This window comes from Bufo bufo, chromosome 2 (genome assembly GCF_905171765.1).
Source record: "Bufo bufo chromosome 2, aBufBuf1.1, whole genome shotgun sequence".
NCBI lineage: Eukaryota > Metazoa > Chordata > Amphibia > Anura > Bufonidae > Bufo > Bufo bufo.
The window spans coordinates 1,400,691-1,422,718 of record NC_053390.1 but is presented as its reverse complement, the minus strand read 5'-3'; the positions used below and the strand labels follow the sequence as shown (position 1 = coordinate 1,422,718).

General features: G+C 45.4%; 1 protein-coding gene across 2 annotated transcripts in view; it reads left to right on the top strand.

The window, feature by feature from the left end:
- Nucleotides 1-22,028, top strand: part of RGP1 (RGP1 homolog, RAB6A GEF complex partner 1) — a 94,974-nt gene that overhangs the window by 25,697 nt on the left and 47,249 nt on the right. For both annotated transcript variants that reach the window (XM_040420666.1, XM_040420665.1), the window contains exon 2: nt 8,359-8,504. In XM_040420666.1, coding sequence (XP_040276600.1) covers nt 8,389-8,504 — 116 coding nt within the window. In that variant the 5' untranslated portion in view covers nt 8,359-8,388. The remainder of the gene's footprint in view (nt 1-8,358; nt 8,505-22,028) is intronic.

Genomic DNA, 22,028 nt, shown 5'->3' with positions numbered 1-22,028 from the left:
TATATGATTGTATATCCAGCAGCATATCCTGCAGAACTGCATCGATCTGCTTTACCATAAAACAGGCAAGTTTTGATATTGTCCTGTGGTTATATATGGCCAACCCTGGTACCCCTATCATAGACATCCCTAAACCTCATGTATTCTGAGGAGATTCACATTATAGTCACAATTGTCTGGTAGCTGTAGGGAAGTGTCTCTCGTGTGTCCGCATTGCTGGGACTAGTGGTATCCTCGTTAACGTCAGCCTGGCTATTGTACAGGGCCCCTCTGTGATATTGGCCGGTATGTACGTGTAAGGCTACTTTCACACTACCGTTCAGAACGGATCCGTCTGCATTATATTGTAGAAAAAAATTCTAAGTGTGAAAGTAGTTCAGACGGATCCGTCCAGACTTTACATTGAAAGTCAATGGGGGACGGATCCGTTTGAAAATTGAGCCATTTTGTGTCATCTTCAAGCGGATCCGTCCCCATTGACTTCCATTGTAAGTCTGGACGGATCCGCTCGCCTCCACACGGCCAGGCGGACACCCGAACGCTGCAAGCAGCCTGCTGAGCGGAGCGGAGGCTGAACGCCGCCAGACGGATGCATTCTGAGCGGATCCGCGTCCACTCAGAATGCATTGGGGCTGGACGGATCCCTTCAGGGCCGCTTGTGAGACTCTTCAAACGGAGCTCATGAGCGGAGCCCCGAACGCAGGTGTGAAAGTAGCCTTACTAGTATTCCCACAGGCCAATACCCATCCTGCTGGTAGGGGTACATGTCTGTCTAGGGATGGTACTGTTTTTGTAATGTTACATTGCATATTCTTTCCTGATATTATCTTTTTACAGCTACTTATGTTTCTGTTACAGATATTTGGCTGCTTGTATGCAGGGAGGCAATAGTGTCTCACCGCAGGAGAACTTGTAACATATTCCTGCTGCTGTGACAAGACCTGTAATTATTCTTATCATGTTACTCTGCAGAGTCTCCTATGTAGGACAGTCATAACAAGCATGATAAGGATTTACATCTCCATATCTAACAGCATCATTTTGTAGATCAGTCTCATTCCATTGGGAACGTAGGAGCCCTGTCCATACAGCTACTGGTTTTTGAAAAAACAAAACAAAAATAGGGGTGGGGAGGAGGTACAGGAGAGGCGCCAAAAACCGAGCAAAAATGCACTAAAAATTCACTAAAGATTTTTTATATCATAGTGCTAGAGTGCTAGCATATTATGCATGTAGGTCAAAAGCTTCTATATATAAAAAAAAACCTTTCATGTAAAAAACATATAAAGTGAATTAATAATAATGATTGTTAAAAAATTAAATATAGTTGAAAAAAAAAAAAAAAAGTAGATATAAAAGAGGTCCCTGCTGTGGTGAGCACAGAGGGTTTAAGGTGGAGGTTAAAAACAAGGGTTAAAAGCAAGGAATAAAATGGATGAACAAACATCCAGTGAGGCACTTACTTCACTGGGGGGTCGTCAGCAGGATCAGCATAAAACACCTGTGACGATTCCCCCCCGGCCAGGATCGTGTGTAGAGTCTCAGTGAATGATGGCAGCGAGGCGGTGCGCTTCTGATCAAATCACCTTTATTAGCAGAGAAGTGGCTCAACGCATTTCGGGGATCAATGTTTCCCCTTCATCAGGAGCAAGTGGCTATAGTTATACATGTAGCAGGTTAGATCTATATATACACAGTTCAATTAGTGATTTAATTGGTAAAATGGCGCCAAAGATGCCGAAAAACGGAAGTGGTATGATATTCACTTCCGGTCAGTGGAACGCAACTTGCGTTCCAAAGGGCGGAAGTGGCCGGTGGGATTGTGAAAGTAATAAAGAAATGCAGGAAAATATAAAATATAGTGATCATAGTAAATACACAGGAAGACTAAGGGGAGGTGGTGCTAGAGCCTAATGTATTAGGCGGCCGGGGGCTAGTGGGGGAGTGGGGCGTTATGGGGCGATCAGGACAAGCGTTCCCAGCGGTGGAACGCTTGGTGGAACGCATGGGTGAGGAGGGGGAGGAGTTATAGGAACGTCACAGGGTGACGTATTGGCTCAGTGCAGGCGGCTGAGGCTAGGCGGACGTGGCTGGGGGAGGAGTTACTGATGACGGGGACACACTGGCGTCATGTGGACATACAGCTACTGGGGTGGGGACTGCTACCAGACATGTCTCCAAAATGTTAGATGCGGATAAAGTGGTTCGGAGACAGAAATCAGTTAAGTTCAGAGTTTTGGCCAGGTACAGCCATAAGTTTTCCTTTGTCTTCCACAGATTGTCTCCCCCCCCCCCCCCCCCCCCCCCCCCCCCCCCCCCCCCCCCCCCCCCCCCCCCCCTCTGCATTCCGTCTTCAGGTGTGTCTGCCTGTCCCACAACTGTGGGAGGGTAAATAGAAGACATAGAATCGCAATTATCAATACACTGCATCTCAGCCATCTCAAGGAATTTCCAGACTGCGTCATCTCGTTGGGGGTCAAGGCTATCTGCCCCCGTTAGTACCCCTTCTGTGTCTCCTTCAAGGTCAAGGCTGTCTGCCTCAGTTAGTACCCCTTCTGTGTCTCCTTCAAGGTCAAGGCTATCTGCCCCCGTTAGTACCCCTTCTGTGTCTCCTTCAAGGTCAAGGCTGTCTGCCCCCGTTAGTACCCCTTCTGTGTCTCCTTCAAGGTCAAGGCTGTCTGCCTCCGTTAGTACCCCTTCTGTGTCTCCTTCAAGGTCAAGGCTGTCTGCCTCCGTTAGTACCCCTTCTGTGTCTCCTTCAAGGTCAAGGCTGTCTGCCTCCGTTAGTACCCCTTCTGTGTCTCCTTCAAGGTCAAGGCTGTCTGCCTCCGTTAGTACCCCTTCTGTGTCTCCTTCAAGGTCAAGGCTGTCTGCCTCCGTTAGTACCCCTTCTGTGTCTCCTTCAAGGTCAAGGCTGTCTGCCTCCGTTAGTACCCCTTCTGTGTCTCCTTCAAGGTCAAGGCTGTCTGCCTCCGTTAGTACCCCTTCTGTGTCTCCTTCAAGGTCAAGGCTGTCTGCCTCCGTTAGTAGTAGTAGTACCTCTCTTTTCTTCACCAGCTTAATTCTTGTGGCGTGGATCCACGTGGGTGACTGTTCAGTGAGGACTGCTGTTCTGGTGATCGCGACTACCTCGGTGGGTGGTCCATAGGTGAAGCTTCCTGGTTCCTTTCCCTTCTTTAAGATCTTGACCATCACCTGACCGCCTACTCGGAATGGGTGGGTTGTTCCTGTGAAAAAGAAGGAGACTTACAAGCAACTTTTTCTTCAGTTTTACTGAGGACCTTGATCAGATTAGTAACATACTCCTCTCTGATCAGGTCCAAGTCCCCTTCCTGCCCATGGTGTGGGGAAAGGCCTACCCATTAGAATTTCAAATGGTGACATCCCTAACTTCTTATTAGGCGTCATTCTAATTTCTGCAAGTTTGGGTAGGATTTGTTTCCCTTTTTCGAATGTACCAGCAGTGGCCTTCCTAAGTTTGTCTTTAACCGTCCTGTTCATTCTTTCCACAATGCCTGAGCTTTGTGGATGGTATGGAATATGAAATTTCCATTCCACCTGTAACAGTCTGGCTATCTCCTTAAGTTTTGAGGTGAAGGCTGGCCCCTGGTCTGACTCAACAACCAGAGGACAGCCCCACCTTGGGATTATTTGCTGAGTCAGGATTTTGGCTGTACTTTTAGCATCTTCTGCCTTTGTAGGGAAGACTTCTGGCCACCTTGAGAACATGTCCACTATCACTAATGCATACTCTTGTTTGCCTTTTGTTTTAGGTATATGCGTGTAAGGGCTCTTTCACACTTGCGTTCTTGTCTTCCGGCATAGAGTTCCGTCGTCGGGGCTCTATGCCGGAAGAATCCTGATCAGGATTATCCTAATGCATTCTGAATGGAGAGAAATCCGTTCAGGATGCATCAGGATGTCTTGAGTTCCGGAACGGAACGTTTTTTGGCCAGAGAAAATACCGCAGCATGCTGCGCTTTTTGCTCCGGCCAAAAATCCGGAACACTTGCCGCAAGGCCGGATCCGGAATTAATGCCCATTGAAAGGCATTGATCCGGATCCGGCCCTTAAGCTAAACGTCGTTTCGGCGCATTGCCGGAGCCGACATTTAGCTTTTTCAGAGTGGTTACCATGGCTGCCGGGACGCTAAAGTCCTGGCAGCCATGGTAAAGTGTAGTGGGGAGCGGGGGAGCAGTATAATTACCGTCCGTGCGGCTCCCCGGGCGCTCCAGAGTGACGTCAGGGCGCCCCAAGCGCATGGATCACATGATCGCATGGACACGTCATCCATGCGCATGGGGCGCTCTGACGTCATTCTGGAGCGCCCCGGGAGCCGCACGGACGGTAAGTATACCGCTCCCGCTACTACTATGGCAGCCAGGACGCTATTAAAGTCCTGGTTGCCATAGTAACACTGAACGCATTTGGAAGACGGTTCCGTCTTCAAATGCTTTCAGTACACTTGCGTTTTTCCGGATCCGGCGGGCACCTCCGGCAACGGAAGTGCACGCCGGATCCCAACAACGCAAGTGTGAAAGAGGCCTAATCCACCTGCAAGTGGGTGAATGGTGTAGTGGGGTAGTCAAGGTGTTGGTGAGGTATTTTCAGTGGGTTGTTAGGGTTGTTTCTCAAGCACGTAATACATCTGTGTATGTAGTCTGTGACTAGCTGTTTGCTATCAGTGATGTAAAAACTTTGGCTCAACAACATGTGGGTGGTTTGTATGCTGTTGTGTCCTACCCCGTGAAAGTGTGCAATGAAGATGGATGCACTATGCTGAGGTATGCATGGCTTCCCCTCTTTGCAGACCAATCCAGACTGTGGATTTTTCTGCAAAATTGGATAGCACCAATTCTTCTCCTCTGTTTCAGTTGCATACCTTTGTAGGTCTGTTAGCATGTGTGTCAAATCAGGTGAGGGTGGGTGTAAGACTGCCATTTCCCAATTGTCATGATTCGTTCTGTTTGGGTTTCTCTTGGCTGTGTCTTTAGCTACACTATCTGCAAGTGCATTTCCTCTTGAAATTCTGTCTCTTCCATTTGTGTGTGCCCTGCAATGTACTATAGCTAGATCTGAAGGCAATCTGATTGCGGCCAAGAGATCCGTGACTAGCTGTGCATGTGAGATTCTCTTACCGTCTGCTGCAGTGAATCCTCTCCTCTGCCAAATCATTCCATGATCCCATACTACACCATGAGCATATCTACTGTCTGTGTAAATGGTGACATTGGTGTGTAGTATGCAAGCCCTTGTGAGTGCAATGAGTTCAGCTGCCTGTGCGGACTGGATGGGAATTGGGCTTGTTTCCAAGGCTATGTCTGGCAGCATGACAATAGCATATGCTGCACAGAATATGGTGTCAGTGGGACGAGAACATGATCTATCAACAAGACTTCTGGTGCATCAGGTATGGGAACAGTTGATAAATCAGCCCTGGGTGACGTCTTGTGATTGAGCACCTGTAGGCAATCGTGTGTCAGGAGGGACGTCTTCTGTTCCTTTCAGCCCTAGTAATGCATTCAAAATAGGTGCTGGTCCTGTAATGTTGGATGCATATTTAATCTGGAGTGAAGGGTTACTGAGCAACAGGATCTCATATCCAGATAATCTTTGCGCTGACATGTGTTGTGTATGTAAACCTCTGAGCAAGCCTACAACATCATGTGTAGTGTGCAAGAAGGTAAATGTCCCAGGGTGAAAGTGGTTGCTAATTCTACCATCATTGCACAGGCTGCAAGGGAACGCAGACATGTCGGCATCCCCTGAACAGAGGTGGGCATAACCTCTGAGAAAAAACAGTGGTTAACCCAAAATACATCAATTTGACAATAACAGTGGGATGTGACCGTACACTTACCACCCAGTCAGTATCTCACACAAACAGATAATCTTATCACTTCTAAGATATATATACAGTCATGTGAAAAAATTAGGACACCCTTTGAAAGCATGTGGTTTTTTGTAACATTTTTAATAAATGGTTATTTCATCTCCGTTTCAACAATACAGAGAGTGTAAAGTAATCCGACTAAACAAAGAAAACTGAAGAAAAGTCTTTTCAAGATCTTCTGTAAATGTCATTCTACAAAAATGCCTATTCTAACTGAGGAAAAAGATAGGACACCCTTGCCCCTAATAGCGAGTGTTACCTCCTTTGGCTGAAATAACTGCAGTGAGACGGTTCTTGTAGCCATCTACCAGTCTTCGACATCGGTCTGAGGAAATTTTACCCCACTCCTCAATGCAGAACTTTTTCAGCTGTGAGATGTTTGAGGGGTTTCTTGCACGTACAGCCCTTTTCAAGTCACCCCACAGCATCTCAATGGGATTCAAATCTGGACTTTGACTTGGCCATTCCAGGACTCTCCATTTCTTCTTTTTCAGCCAATCTTTGGTTGATTTACTAGTATGTTTTGGGTCATTGTCATGTTGCATGGTCCAGTTCCGCTTCAGCTTTAATTTTCTAACTGATGGTCTCACATGTTCTTCAAGCACCTTCTGATACACAGTAGAATTCATCGTGGATTCTATGATGGTGAGCTGACCAGGTCCTGCTGCAGCAAAGCAGCCCCAAACCATGACACTTCCACCTCCATGCTTCACAGTTGGTATGAGGTTCTTTTCTTGGAATGCTGTGTTTGGTTTACGCCAAACATGTCCTCTGCTGTTGTGTCCAAATAATTCAATTTTGGACTCATCTGTCCAAAGAACATTATTCCAGAAGTCCTGGTCTTTGTCAACTTTATCGCTGGCAAATGTCAGTCTGGCCTCGATGTTTCTCTTGGAAAGCAAAGGTTTCCTCCTTGCACACCTCCCATGCAAGTTAAACTTGTACAGTCTCTTTCTGATTGTAGAGGCATGTACTTCTACATCAACAGTAGCCAGAGCCTGCTGTAGTTCTCGAGATGACACTTTAGGGTTTTTGGAGACCTCTTTTAGCATCTTGCGGTCTGCTCTTGGGGTGAACTTGCTGGGGCGACCAGTCCTGGGCATGTTGGCAGTTGTTTTGAAAGCCCTCCACTTGTAGACTATCTTCCGGACAGTGGAATGGCTGATTTCAAAATCTTTTGAGATCTTTTTAAATCCCTTCCCAGACTCATAGGCTGCTACAATCTTTTTTCTGAAGTCCTCTGACAGCTCTTTTGCTCTCACCATGGTGCTCACTCTCACTTCAACAGTCAGGAGCACACCAAACTAAATGTCTGAGGTTTAAATAGGGCAAGCCTCATTCAACATGCAGAGTAACGATCTACTAATTATGTGCACCTGGTGTGATATACCTGTGTGAGATCTGAGCCAATTTAAGAGGGAATACATGTGAGGGTGTCCTATCTTTTTCCTCAGTTAGAATAGCCATTTTTGTAGAATGACATTTACAGAAGATCTTGAAAAGACTTTTCTTCAGTTTTCTTTGTTTAGTCGGATTACTTTAATCTCTCTGTATTGTTGAAACGGAGATGAAATAACCATTTATTAAAAATGTTACAAAAAACCACATGCTTTCAAAGGGTGTCCTAATTTTTTCACATGACTGTATATATATATATAATGAGTTAATCCAAGCTTGTAACCTTCTGTTCCCTGAACAGTATTTTTTAGTGCACTTTATCTATCTGCGGGGTCCCTTATAATCACCTTAGGCTCCCTGAGCCTTGTCTGTGTCCCTGACACAGCGACCTACCGAAGTCTTAAATAGATGGTTCAACTTACTTGGGTCGAGGCGTGGCCAGTGCCCTCGGATCAGACGGAGGACAAAATCGATGTCTTTCTCACCGGACCCGAGGATGACCCTCTTGATCCCGGACGAGCCCCCAAAGCTGTAAGGAAATTTGGACCCTTTGCTTATGGTATCCCTGATACCAGACTTTCGGTGGTCAGCTTGGATTAAGTCTATCTAGCGCCAGTTGTCTGTTCAAATTCAGTCTAATTTTATTGCCCCTCAGTTCAGCCTTTTAACGAGGCAGAGAGTATAATTTACATAGTGACATCATTAACCAATCATGTGTAGACACATATAGGCCGGTACATATTAAGCCGGGAGGACCTTATAAGCTGTGACTGTTTTCACTTAGCAATTTAGGGATCTCAAGAAACTGTCCAAGGACAGAGGAAGACTCCCAAATTCCAGTGAGGGGGAACTTGAAACAGTGCATGAACAAGATGCTATCACAATACACATTGTTAAAACAGACAAAATGGAGTCACATATATCCCTTCAGGAGTGATTGCACCAATTACAATGCTGAACATTTGGTGGAAATGATGCTGGTTTTCTGTTACTGGCCGATCTATGGTTTTATGTTGTCATTGATTCCTTTTTTCTGCCTCTGGTGTAATGATCTGCATCATCCCCAGGTCTGGAATCTCCCGCTCACCGCTCCCGTGATGATCGAGGTGGTCGCTAAGCTGGTCCGTGGTCCGGTCTTCTTAGCCGGGGAGGTCCTGGAGTGCGTCGTCACCTTCACCAACCCGCTGTCGGCACTCTCTACCTCTGCCAGTAGGTAAGTCCCTCCGGTGAGCGGCTGCCCAGGGTTATCCTCCCCACCTAGTGGTTGTGCTTACACTTGTGCCACACTCTGACAACTGATTTTTGTGTCTGACACCCCTGGGAGACATAATGACAGGAAGGATGTAGGAAGCAGTAAGTAATATGAGTCCAAGCCCATCCCCCATCATTTCCCGTGGATTGTGGAGCAAGGGCCAAAGAGGGCTGGGGCCGATTTATGAGAAGGGAAGCCATCTTTGTGCCAAAGCAGCCAATGACAGTGCAGCTTTCAAAATGATAGACATCAGAAGCCTTGCTGTGATTGGTTGCTTTGGGCAACTATTACATCTACTCCTCTAGACCAGCTTCAGAAGTCTCCTTCTAAGTCCATACCTACAGGTGAATCACTGAGAAAAATGCACCAAGAGGATATGCCACTGACTATACTAGCTGGTCATACAAGCAGATATTAAAAGCTGAGACTTTCGCCAATATATTCCTGTCAGGAAAATATCGGAGCCCATCATTGCACCACGTCACGGTCACTCAGCATGGCAAAGGGTCCTACCACTACGCTAACTGTGGTGTAAACACGGTCTGAAGGTGATGTAATCCAGCTCACAGCCCAGCCTGCACACAACCGCCTAGCAGGACAACCAGTGCAATGTGAACAAAGCAGGACTGTGAGCCCCACCCATATCAGACCATGTGATGAAGGATTCCAGGTGCAAAGGAATGTTCAATTGCCAGATGAAGGCACATTCAAGACATAAAACAAAATTCACTGTAGAATTGCAGTGGCCAGTATGGCGGAACTGCTCAAACCCCAAACACTGTAGCATGTTTCTCATTGGGCGAGCAGTCCCATTACAGGGTCTGATATGGGTGGGGCTCACAGTCCTGCTTTGTTCACATTGCACTGGCTGTCCTGCTAGGCATTTGTGTGCAGGCTGGGCTGTGAGCTGGATTACATCACCTTCAGACCGTGTTTACACCACAGTTAGCATAGTGGTAGGACCCTTTGCCATGCTGAGTGACCGTGACGTGGTGCAATGATTGGCTCCGATATTTTCCTGACAGGAATATATTGGCGAAAGTCTCAGCTTTTAATATCTGCTTGTATGACCAGCTAGTATAGTCAGTGGCATATCCTCTTGGTGCATTTTTCTCAGTGATTTATACAATTGTATTTTCATCCGCACAATGCTCCGGCCTGTGCAGGATGCTTCTGTGGTGCATGTGGACCGCGCTGGCGTCCTCCTTTGTACGCATTTATTGCTCGGGATGGTCGTTTGCTGCGGTCCACATGCGGTGGGACTGCTCCCCCAATGATAAACACGCTACAGTGTTTGGGGTTTGAGCAGCTCCTCCATATCTGCCACGATATTTCTGTGGTTCACATGCGATGGGACTGCTCGCCCAATGAGAAACATGCTACAGTGTTTGGGGTTTGAGCAGTTCCGCCATACTGGCCACTGCAATTCTACAGTGAATTTTCCATACCTACAGGTGACACTTACCTGCTACGTGCGGTCCTACTGCCCGACTGCTGTTCTGCTAGTCTACTGCTTGGCTGCCATGTCTGAGACCCACCCCGGCTCAACATGGCAGCCGCTCTCCCTCCTGTGACTGGCTGCAGGGTGTGAACACAAGTCTGATTTGGCTGATCAGGAAGTGAGGTCAAAGAGCAAACATCCATACAGAGAGGTCACTACCTACCAGGGGTTATACAAGGCTTCTTTACTGTAAGAGCTGTGGAATAGAGACCTCAGGATGTGGTCACAGCAGGAACAGGGGACGGGGTTATACAAGGCTTCTTTACTGTAAGAGCTGTGAATGTGTGCAATAGACACCTCAGGACGTGGTCTCAGCAGGGACAGGGGACGGGGTTATACAAGGCTTCTTTACTGTAAGAGCTGTGAATGTGTGGAATAGACACCTCAGGACGTGGTCTCAGCAGGAAACTGGGACGGGGTTATACAAGGCTTCTTTACTGTAAGAGCTGTGAATGTGTGGAATAGAGACCTCAGGACGTGGTCACAGCAGGAACAGGGGACGGGATTATACAAGGCTTCTTTACTGTAAGAGCTGTGAATCTGTGGAATGGACACCTCAGGCCGAGGTCACAGCAGGAACAGGGGACAGGTTTATACAAGGATTCTTTACTGTAAGAGCTGTGAATCTGTGGAATAGACACCTCAGGACGTGGTCACAGCAGGAACAGGGGACAGGATTATACAAGGCTTCTTTACTGTAAGAGCTGTGAATGTGTGGAATAGAGACCTCAGGACGTGGTCACAACAGGAACAAGGGAATGGGTTATACAAGGCTTCTTTACTGTAAGAGCTGTGGAATAGACACCTCAGGACGTGGTCACAGCAGGAACAGGGGACGGGATTATACAAGGATTCTTTACTGTAAGAGCTGTGAATCTGTGGAATAGACATCTCAGGACGTGGTCACAGCAAGAACAGGGGACAGGATTATACAAGGCTTATTTACTGTAAGAGCTGTGAATCTGTGGAATAGACATCTCAGGACGTGGTCACAGCAAGAACAGGGGACAGGATTATACAAGGCTTATTTACTGTAAGAGCTGTGAATCTGTGGAATAGACATCTCAGGCCGAGGTCTCAGCAGGAACAGGGGACGGGTTTATACAAGGCTTCTTTACTGTAAGAGCAGTGAATGTGTGGAATAGACACCTCAGGACGTGGTCACAGCAGGAACAGGGGATGGGATTATACAAGGCTTCTTTACTGTAAGAGCTGTGAATGTGTGGAATAGACACCTCAGGACGTGGTCACAGCAGGAACAGGGGATGGGATTATACAAGGGTTCTTTACTGTAAGAGCAGTAAATGTGTGGAATAGACACCTCAGGACGTGGTCACAGCAGGAACAGGGGATGGGATTATACAAGGCTTCTTTACTGTAAGAGCAGTAAATGTGTGGAATAGACACCTCAGGACGTGGTCACAGCAGGAACAGGGGATTATACAAGGCTTCTTTACTGTAAGAGCTGTGAATGTGTGGAATAGAAAGAATACAAAGAAATTGATCACTAATGGTGATCCCCTCAAGTAGATCTACCTGCATCCAGAAGAAATCCAGAGAGTGGCCCATAGGCATTGATGCTCTCTCATCAGTGGAAGATGAATATCCGGTTTCCTCCCACACTACAAAGACATACTGATAGGGAACTTGAATTGTGAGCCTCATTGGGGACAGCGTGATGAGAATGTCTGTACAGCGCTGTGGAATAGGTCAGCTCTATATAAGTGATAAGAATGTCTGTACAGCGCTGTGGAATATGTCAGTGATATATAAGTGATGAGAATGTCTGTACAGCGCTGTGGAATATGTCAGTGATATATAAGTGATGAGAATGTCTGTACAGCGCTGTGGAATATGTCAGTGATATATAAGTGATGAGAATGTCTGTACAGCGCTGTGGAATATGTCAGTGATATATAAGTGATGTCTGTACAGTGCTGTGGAATATGTCAGTGATATATAAGGGATGAGAATGTCTGTACAGCGCTGTGGAATATGTCAGTGATATATAAGGGATGAGAATGTCTGTACAGCGCTGTGGAATATGTCAGTGATATATAAGTGATGAGAATGTCTGTACAGCGCTGTGGAATATGTCAGTGATATATAAGTGATGAGAATGTCTGTACAGCGCTGTGGAATATGTCAGTGATATATAAGTGATGGGAATGTCTGTACAGCGCTGTGGAATATGTCAGTGATATATAAGGGATGAGAATGTCTGTACAGCGCTGTGGAATATGTCAGTGATATATAAGGGATGAGAATGTCTGTACAGCGCTGTGGAATATGTCAGTGATATATAAGTGATGAGAATGTCTGTACAGCGCTGTGGAATAGGTCAGCTCTATATAAGTGATAAGAATGTCTGTACAGCGCTGTGGAATATGTCAGTGATATATAAGTGATGAGAATGTCTGTACAGCGCTGTGGAATATGTCAGTGATATATAAGTGATGAGAATGTCTGTACAGCGCTACGGAATATGTCAGTGATATATAAGTGATGAGAATGTCTGTACAGCTCTGTGGAATATGTCAGTGATATACACTGCTCAAAAAAATAAAGGGAACACTTAAACAACACAATGTAACTCCAAGTCAATCACACGTCTGTGAAATCAAACTGTCCACTTAGAAAGCAACACTGAGTGACAATCAATTTCACATGCTGTTGTGCAAATGGGATAGACAACAGGTGGAAATTATAGGCAATTAGCAAGACACCCCCAATAAAGGAGTGGTTCTGCAGGTGGTAACCACAGACCACTTCTCAGTTCCTATGCTTCCTGGCTGATGTTTTGGTCACTTTTGAATGCTGGCAGTGCATTCACTCTAGTGGTAGCATGAGACGGAGTCTACAACCCACACAAGTTGCTCAGGTAGTGCAGCTTATCCAGGATGGCACATCAATGCGAGCTGTGGCAAGAAGGTTTGCTGTGTCTGTGTCAGCGTAGTGTCCAGAGCATGGAGGCGCTACCAGGAGACAGGCCAGTACATCAGGAGATGTGGAGGAGGCCGTAGGATGGCAACAACCCAGCAGCAGGACCGCTACCTCCACCTTTGTGCAAGGTGGAACAGGAGGAGCACTGCCAGAGCCCTGCAAAATGACCTCCAGCAGGCCACAAATGTGCATGTGTCTGCTCAAACGGTCAGAAACAGACTCCATGAGGGTGATATGAGGGCCCGACGTTCACAGGTGTGGGTTGTGCTTACAGCCCAACACCGTGCAGGACGTTTGGCATTTGCCAGAGAACACCAAGATTGGCAAATTCGCCACTGGCGCCCTGTGCTCCTCACAGATGAAAGCAGGTTCACACTGAGCACATGTGACAGACGTGACACAGTCTAGAGACGCCGTGGAGAACGTTCTGCTGCCTGCAACATCCTCCAGCATGACCGGTTTGGCATTGGGTCAGTAATGGTGTGGGGTGGCATTTCTTTGGAGGGCCGCACAGCCCTCCATGTGCTCGCCAGAGGTAGCCTGACTGCCATTAGGTACCGAGATGAGATCCTCAGACCCCTTGTGAGACCATATGCTGGTGCGATTGGCCCTGGGTTCCTCCTAATGCAAGACAATGCTAGACCTCATGTGGCTGGAGTGTGTCAGCAGTTCCTGCAAGACGAAGGCATTGATGCTATGGACTGGCCCGCCCGTTCCCCAGACCTGAATCCAATTGAGAACATCTGGGACATCATGTCTCGCTCTATCCACCAACATCACGTTGCACCACAGACTGTCCAGGAGTTGGAAGATGCTTTAGGCCAGGTCTGGGAGGAGATCCCTCAGGAGACCGTCCGCCACCTCATCAGGAGCATGCACAGGCGTTGTAGGGAGGTCATACAGGCACGTGGAGGCCACACACACTACTGAGCCTCATTTTGACTTGTTTTAAGGACATTACATCAAAGTTGGATCAGCCTGTAGTGTGTTTTTCCACTTTAATTTTGAGTGTGACTCCAAATCCAGACCTCCATGGGTTGAAAAATTTGATTTCCATTATTTTATTTTTGTGTGATTTTGTTGTCAGCACATTCAACTATGTAAAGAACAAAGTATTTCAGAAGAATATTTAATTAATTCAGATCTAGGATGTGTTATTTTTGTGTTCCCTTTATTTTTTTGAGCAGTGTATAAGTGATGAGAATGTCTGTACAGCGCTACGGAATATGTCAGTGATATATAAGTGATGAGAAGGTCTGTACAGCGCTGTGGAATATGTCAGTGATATATAAGTGATGAGAATGTCTGTACAGCGCTGTGGAATATGTCAGTGATATATAAGGGATGAGAATGTCTGTACAGCGCTGTGGAATATGTCAGTGATATATAAGTGATGAGAATGTCTGTACAGCGCTGTGGAATATGTCAGTGATATATAAGGGATGAGAATGTCTGTACAGCGCTGTGGAATATGTCAGTGATATATAAGTGATGAGAATGTCTGTACAGCTCTGTGGAATATGTCAGTGATATATAAGTGATGAGAATGTCTGTACAGCGCTGTGGAATATGTCAGTGATATATAAGTGATGAGAATGTCTGTACAGCGCTGTGGAATATGTCAGTGATATATAAGGGATGAGAATGTCTGTACAGCGCTGTGGAATATGTCAGTGATATATCAGTGATGAGAATGTCTGTACAGCGCTGTGGAATATGTCAGTGATATATCAGTGATGAGAATGTCTGTACAGCGCTGTGGAATATGTCAGTGATATATAAGCGATGAGAATGTCTGTACAGCGCTGTGGAATATGTCAGTGATATATAAGTGATGAGAATGTCTGTACAGCGCTGTGGAATATGTCAGTGATATATAAGTGATGAGAAGGTCTGTACAGCGCTGTGGAATATGTCAGTGATATATAAGTAATGAGAATGTCTGTACAGCTCTGTGGAATATGTCAGTGATGAGAATGTCTGTACAGCGCTGTGGAATATGTCAGTGATATATAAGTGATGAGAATGTCTGTACAGCGCTGTGGAATATGTCAGTGATATATAAGTGATGAGAATGTCTGTACAGCGCTGTGGAATATGTCAGTGATATATAAGTGATGAGAATGTCTGTACAGCGCTGTGGAATATGTCAGTGATATATAAGGGATGAGAATGTCTGTACAGCGCTGTGGAATATGTTAGTGATATATAAGTGATGGGAATGTCTGTACAGCACTGTGGAATATGTCAGTGATATATAAGTGATGAGAATGTCTGTACAGCACTGTGGAATATGTCAGTGATATATAAGTGAGTATAATTAAATAAAGCAATTAATACTCTTAAGGTCGCCTCGGCTATTGTATGTGAAGACCTGGTGTGGGGGTGACAACCTAGATCAGAAATGTTGTACTGCCTTCAACAAGATTTGGAGTATGATCTGAAGCTTTAGCGTGGCTGAACTGGACCAACCATCTGAACACTTACTGCAGAACAGGTGATCGGGCAGGCCCCCGGGGCTGTGCACACCCAATCAGTGAAGGGGCCCTGCTGTATCCACTGGCATCACTGTAAATGCTGATGCCGGCGGATTAACCCCCTTAGATGCTGCACTCAACACTGACTGCGGCACATAAGAGGACCGCAGAGGAAGGGGGCCTCTCTGCCTTTCCGTCGACCCCCTGCGCTGCGGTGATAGTGAGGCAAAGGCTGCCATGGCAACCCCGTCCACGCAAAGGTTTTGAGGTGTGCCATGTACGGAAGCCTGTGAGACCCACCCCCAGCCTGGATTTACCACAGGTATTCATTCTGTGGGATTCTCCTAAATCCTGACCGGCAAGAAGGCCCTTCTTGTTGAAGTCCCTGCACTGGGACAAAATAAGTTGGAAAAAGTTTTATAAAAAAAAATATAGGAAAAACTGCCCTATTTCCCTTCATCAAGTGATTTTTTGTTTATTAATACAATTTTTTAAAGTTTTAGTAAATAGACATTAGGTATCACCGCGTCCGTAATGAGTGGCTCTATCAGGGCTGTGGAGTCGGGGGAAATTTTGGGTACCTGGAGTCGGAGTCCGCAAACAATGCACCGACTCCGACTCCTACTAAATTTAGATTGGAATAAAAAAAAAAAAAAAGCAAGTTTAAATGTCCTTACTTACTGTTGAAGAAGCCATCATTGTTTATCCAGAGATCGTTAGTGATGTGGCCAGAATAGTTACTGCAATGCCACCCACCCAAGTCAGTGTCGAAAGATTATTTTCAGCCCTAAAAATAATAAAGTCTGACTTAAGAGCCTCTATGAAAGAGGATCTGGCAGAGGCAATTCTCTTCCTTAGAACTCTACATTGAATTGATTTGCATTTGCTAAGCCTATAACTACATTTCAAGATTAATATAAACCATTTCTAGGTTTTACAGATTTTGTTTTTGGTTCATTATAGATAAGCTTTGTTTTTGTTCTAAAACAACCAAATAATGTGGTTTGTATTTTTGAACTGGTAAAGATCCTGTTCCTGATGTTTATGCCTGCTGCTACTATCCAGCCACTTGATTGATTGATAAAAAAAAAAAAAAAAAACTTTGTTTTCATTGTGTTTGTCTTTTGCTTTAACTGTGCAATACAGTAGACTGTTGGCTTCCCAGCCAGTAGTCCTGTGGTAGGTTGCGTTTCTTTCCCTCAAGGAATGTATAAAATACATTCACATATTAATACAGAGGAGTCGGAGTCGGGGAGTCGGAGTCGGAGTCGGAGTCGGGGAGTCGGAGTCAGAGTCGGAAGTACATAAAACTGAGGAGTCTGAGTCGGAACATTTATCTACCGACTCCACAGCCCTGGGCTCTATATAAATATCACATGGCCTACCCCCTCAGGTGAATCCCTGTTAAAAATAAATAAAATCAAAAAATCATATGTACCCATAAATGGTTCCAACAAAAACGTCTACCTTCGAAAATCGAGCCCCTGCACAAGGCAATCTGCAGAAAAAAACTAAAATATATGTGGCTTTCAGAAAATAGAGACACAAAAACATGATTTTTTTTTTGTTATCTTGCCTCACCAAAAGTATAATATTAAGTGATGAAAAATCATATGAATTCCAAAATATTACCAACGAAACTCCACTTATCCCGTAGCTTCCAAATTGGGGTCACTTTTTGGGAGTTTCTACTGTAGAGTTGCATCAGGGGAGGTCCTCAAATGAGACATGGCAACTTGAAGAGGCTCTGTCCCGAGGGTCCCTATTAAACCAGACATACTGCCTGGGAGGGCTCATCATGCTGATTTAAAACTATTCCTTTATTTTGTCTCCCCCCTCCCCTTGATTGACAGGGCTACAGTCCCTGTCGCTTCTCTGTTTTGTAGAAACTCCTGCTATTAACCTGACTTTTAATTAATCAATTAGTGTTAGAAAAAGCTCATATGAAAAGCTAAAGCCCTCCAAAATGATGGTTAATGCACTGAAATAAATTAGTTTTACTGAAAAAACATTTATCATTTAATCAAGACAGAAAGGTGTCACGGAAGGTGTACAGCAAACTAGAAGACACAAAAGGAAGATCCGGCTGACTGGATCCAAAACGAAGGAACCAAAGGGAACGCCCTACAACAGACCTGGCTCTCTCCCTAACTGCTCAGCCTATGCAAAATTCTCAATGGTAGAAGATCGCATATCCTCGTACCTCGACTCTATAACCCCTGAACACCCTATAATAGTGAGGGGACACGACCACCGGCTCCCTACACTTGATACGGAGGGCGTCAGGGTCTCCTGGGATCCAGCAAACAGGAAAATACAAATGAATAAACAAAACTTATCTGTAGAAGACTCAGTAGTAGCATCCAGCATGCATATACTCCAGGAAGTTGTATAAACCGCAAAGTGATGCAGTATGGGAAGGGATTTAAAGGGATGCAATCAGTGCAACTGCATGACAGCTGAGAGAGGCTAACGAGATGAGAAAATGAAAGCAAAACAAAAGGAACCTCAAGGAGGAGGTTCTGAAGGACGTCTGTCAAAGCTTCTCAGATGTCTGGTGGTGACAAAAGGTTACATTTTGGTAAGACAAAAATTGAACAACTTTACTGCAAATTCAAAAATATGTCAGCAAATTAAGTAGTGGTGCTGTGAGATCCAAATGTAATATCTTGTATGACTTCCATGAGCTTGAAGGACAGCATCCATGCGGTTTGGCAAGGATTCATACAATTTATTGATGAAGTCATCAGGAATAGCAAAGAAAGCAGTCTTGCATGCCTCCCAGAGTTCATCAATATTCTTTGGTTTCGTCTTCCATCCTACGCCACATATGCTCAATGATGTTCATGTCTGGTGACTGGGCTGGCCAATCCTGGAGCATCTTGATCTTCTTCGCCTTAAGGAACTTTGATGTGGAGATGGAAGTATGCGATGGAGCACCATCCTGCTGCAGAATTTGGCCTTATTTATGGTTGGGAATATAAGAGGTAGCTAAGATTTCTTGGTATTTTAGACTCTTGATATTGCCTTTCACCCTGCAGATCCCTCGCACACCCCCATACTGGATGTAACCACAGACCATGATTTTGCCTTCACCAAACTTCACTGTTTTCTGGGTAAATCTCGGCTCCATGCGGGTTCCAGTAGGTCTCCTGCAATATTTGCGGCGACTGTGGTGTAATTCAACAGAAGATTCATTGTTTAGTGCTGGCTTATGGGCACTGATTCGACCATGGAGGCCATTTCGAGACAGAATCCGACAAACTGTTCTGGTTGACACAGGGACTTCAGGTGACCAGGTCTCGTGGAGCTCTGCTGCAGTGGAAAATGGGCTGGCCTTGGATTTTCGAGCCAACAAACGGTCCTCTCGAGCAGTTGTCTTGCGGGGTCAGCCTGACCTGGCCTTGTCCAAAACGTCTCCAGTCTCTTCAAATCTTTTTTTTTTTTATCCTCTGAACTTGACGCTGAGACACATTGAAGGTGTCTGCCACATCAGCAGTGGATCTGGTCTTCAGCCTCTTGATAATCAACACTTTAGTCTCCGGGTGAATCTTAGGCATGTTTTCAGAGGTCTAGTTGCAATTGTTGTGAAGGTCTAGTGTACTGGGGTTCTTTTTATACACACCTGAGACCTAATTCATCCATTATTAGTCACCGGTGAAGCTCATATGACAAGGCGACAACACTTATGTCTTGGCAAAAATTGACTCAATGGGCTTTACCAAGCTGTGAATATTAGAATACTTTTTGTCAGTTTCGTTTTGCACTAAAACATTATTATAAAAGCTGTTGGGATTAAAATGACCCATTTCTTGTAACAAAATCTTGATTAGAAATATATTTTAGCGGCGCTTCAGGTCAATTTGTACACAAGCGACAAGACTTTTGTCAGGGACTGTAGACATGCTGAGGGCAGAGCTTTGTCCTTTCATCTACATATCATATCACTATGTACTGTAGCTTCACCACACTGAGATTTGCTTAGAAAGCTCATCTACATATTACTGCTTTATTCACAGACACAATATATGATTATACAGACACCAGTAATATGTGATATCTTATAAGTATAGGAAAGACATGCTGAGGGCAGAGCTGTGTCCTAGCATCGACATACACTGCTCAAAAAAATAAAGGGAACACTTAAACAACACAATGTAACTCCAAGTCAATCACACTTCTGTAAAATCAAACTGTCCACTTAGGAAGCAACACTGAGTGACAATCAATTTCACATGCTGTTGTGCAAATGGGATAGACAACAGGTGGAAATTATAGGCAATTAGCAAGACACCCCCAATAAAGGAGTGGTTCTGCAGGTGGTGACCACTTCTCAGTTCCTATGCTTCCTGGCTGATGTTTTGGTCACTTTTGAATGCTGGCGGTGCTTTCACTCTAGTGGTAGCATGAGACGGAGTCTACAACCCACACAAGTGGCTCAGGTAGTGCAGTTTATCCAGGATGGCACATCAATGCGAGCTGTGGCAAGAAGGTTTGCTGTGTCTGTCAGCGTAGTGTCCAGAGCATGGAGGCGCTACCAGGAGACAGGCCAGTACATCAGGAGACGTGGAGGAGGCCGTAGGAGGACAACAACCCAGCAGCAGGACCGCTACCTCCGCCTTTGTGCAAGGAGGAACAGGAGGAGCACTGCCAGAGCCCTGCAAAATGACCTCGAGAAGGCCACAAATGTGCATGTGTCTGCTCAAACGGTCAGAAACAGACTCCATGAGGGTGATATGAGGGCCCGACGTCCACAGGTGGGGGTTGTGCTTACAGCCCAACACCGTGCAGGACGTTTGGCATTTGCCAGAGAACACCAAGATTGGCAAATTCGCCACTGGCGCCCTGTGCTCTTCACAGATGAAAGCAGGTTCACACTGAGCACATGTGACAGACGTGACAGAGTCTGGAGACGCCGCGGAGAACGTTCTGCTGCCTGCAACATCCTCCAGCATGACCGGTTTGGCATTGGGTCAGTAATGGTGTGGGGTGGCATTTCTTTGGAGGGCCGCACAGCCCTCCATGTGCTCGCCAGAGGTAGCCTGACTGCCATTAGGTACCGAGATGAGATCCTCAGACCCCTTGTGAGACCATATGCTGGTGCGGTTGGCCCTGGGTTCCTCCTAATGCAAGACAATGCTAGACCTCATGTGACTGGAGTGTGTCAGCAGTTCCTGCAAGACGAAGGCATTGATGCTATGGACTGGCCCGCCCGTTCCCCAGACCTGAATCCAATTGAGCACATCTGGGACATCATGTCTCGCTCTATCCACCAACGTCACGTTGCACCACAGACTGTCCAGGAGTTGGCAGATGCTGTAGTCCAGGTCTGGGAGGAGATCCCTCAGGAGACCGTCCGCCACCTCATCAGGAGCATGCACAGGCGTTGTAGGGAGGTCATACAGGCACGTGGAGGCCACACACACTACTGAGCCTCATTCTGACTTGTTTTAAGGACATTACATCAAAGTTGGATCAGCCTGTAGTGTGTTTTTCCACTTTAATTTTGAGGGTGACTCCAAATCCAGACCTCCATGGGTTAAAAAATTTGATTTCCATTTTTTTTTTGTGTGATTTTGTTGTCAGCACATTCAACTATGTAAAGAACAAAGTATTTCAGAAGAATATTTAATTAACTCAGATCTAGGATGTGTTATTTTTGTGTTCCCTTTATTTTTTTGAGCAGTGTATTATACACACTATGTACTATAGCTTCACCACACTGACATCTGCTCAGAAAGCTCATCTACATATCACTGCTTTATTCACAGACACAATATATGATCATACAGACACCAGTAATATGTGTTATCTTATAGGTATGGGGAAGGTATGTCCACCACACTTGCATGTATGCATCATAGAGATCATACATGGTATAAAACCCAATATATACCCCAACCAGGGATTCTTATCCTACTCAGAGTAAATAACACCGTATCTAACATGTAAAAGTACAGCGGTTATTTATTACGCAATATGTCCCTGCCCAAGAATTTATGTGGGTTTAACCACAAGGGAATGGAAAGTTAGGGTACGTGAACATGTTAGAGATATTATGTCAGCAACCAATGAGAGAGATCCGAATAATCTAAAACCTGTGGCCATACATTTTAAGTTGCATCATGTTTGTAACCCCATGAGTTTGAAGGTTTGGGCTTATGATTGTGTCTTGAAAGATGTCCGAGGTGGGGATATATCAAAAAGATGGTCACAGCAAGAATGCAGGTGGATTTGGAAATTAAATACCTTACGTCCAAATGGTTTAAACGAATCCACCGGTTTTTCATCATTTTTATAGGTTTATTGTAGGGCGATTCCGGGTCTCCACATCCAAGAAGGTCTTGTTTTTAATGCTTTCACTTAGTGATTTTTAACAGATTATGACCCCCTTAGGTCATCTATGATTCTATGGGGTTCACTTTGGCATATACTTACCACAAATAATATACAGTGCTGCCCATAATTATTCATACCCCAGGCAAATTGTGACTTAAAGTTACTTTTATTCAACCAGCAAGTAATTTTTTGATGGGAAATGACATCGGTGTCTCCCACAAGATA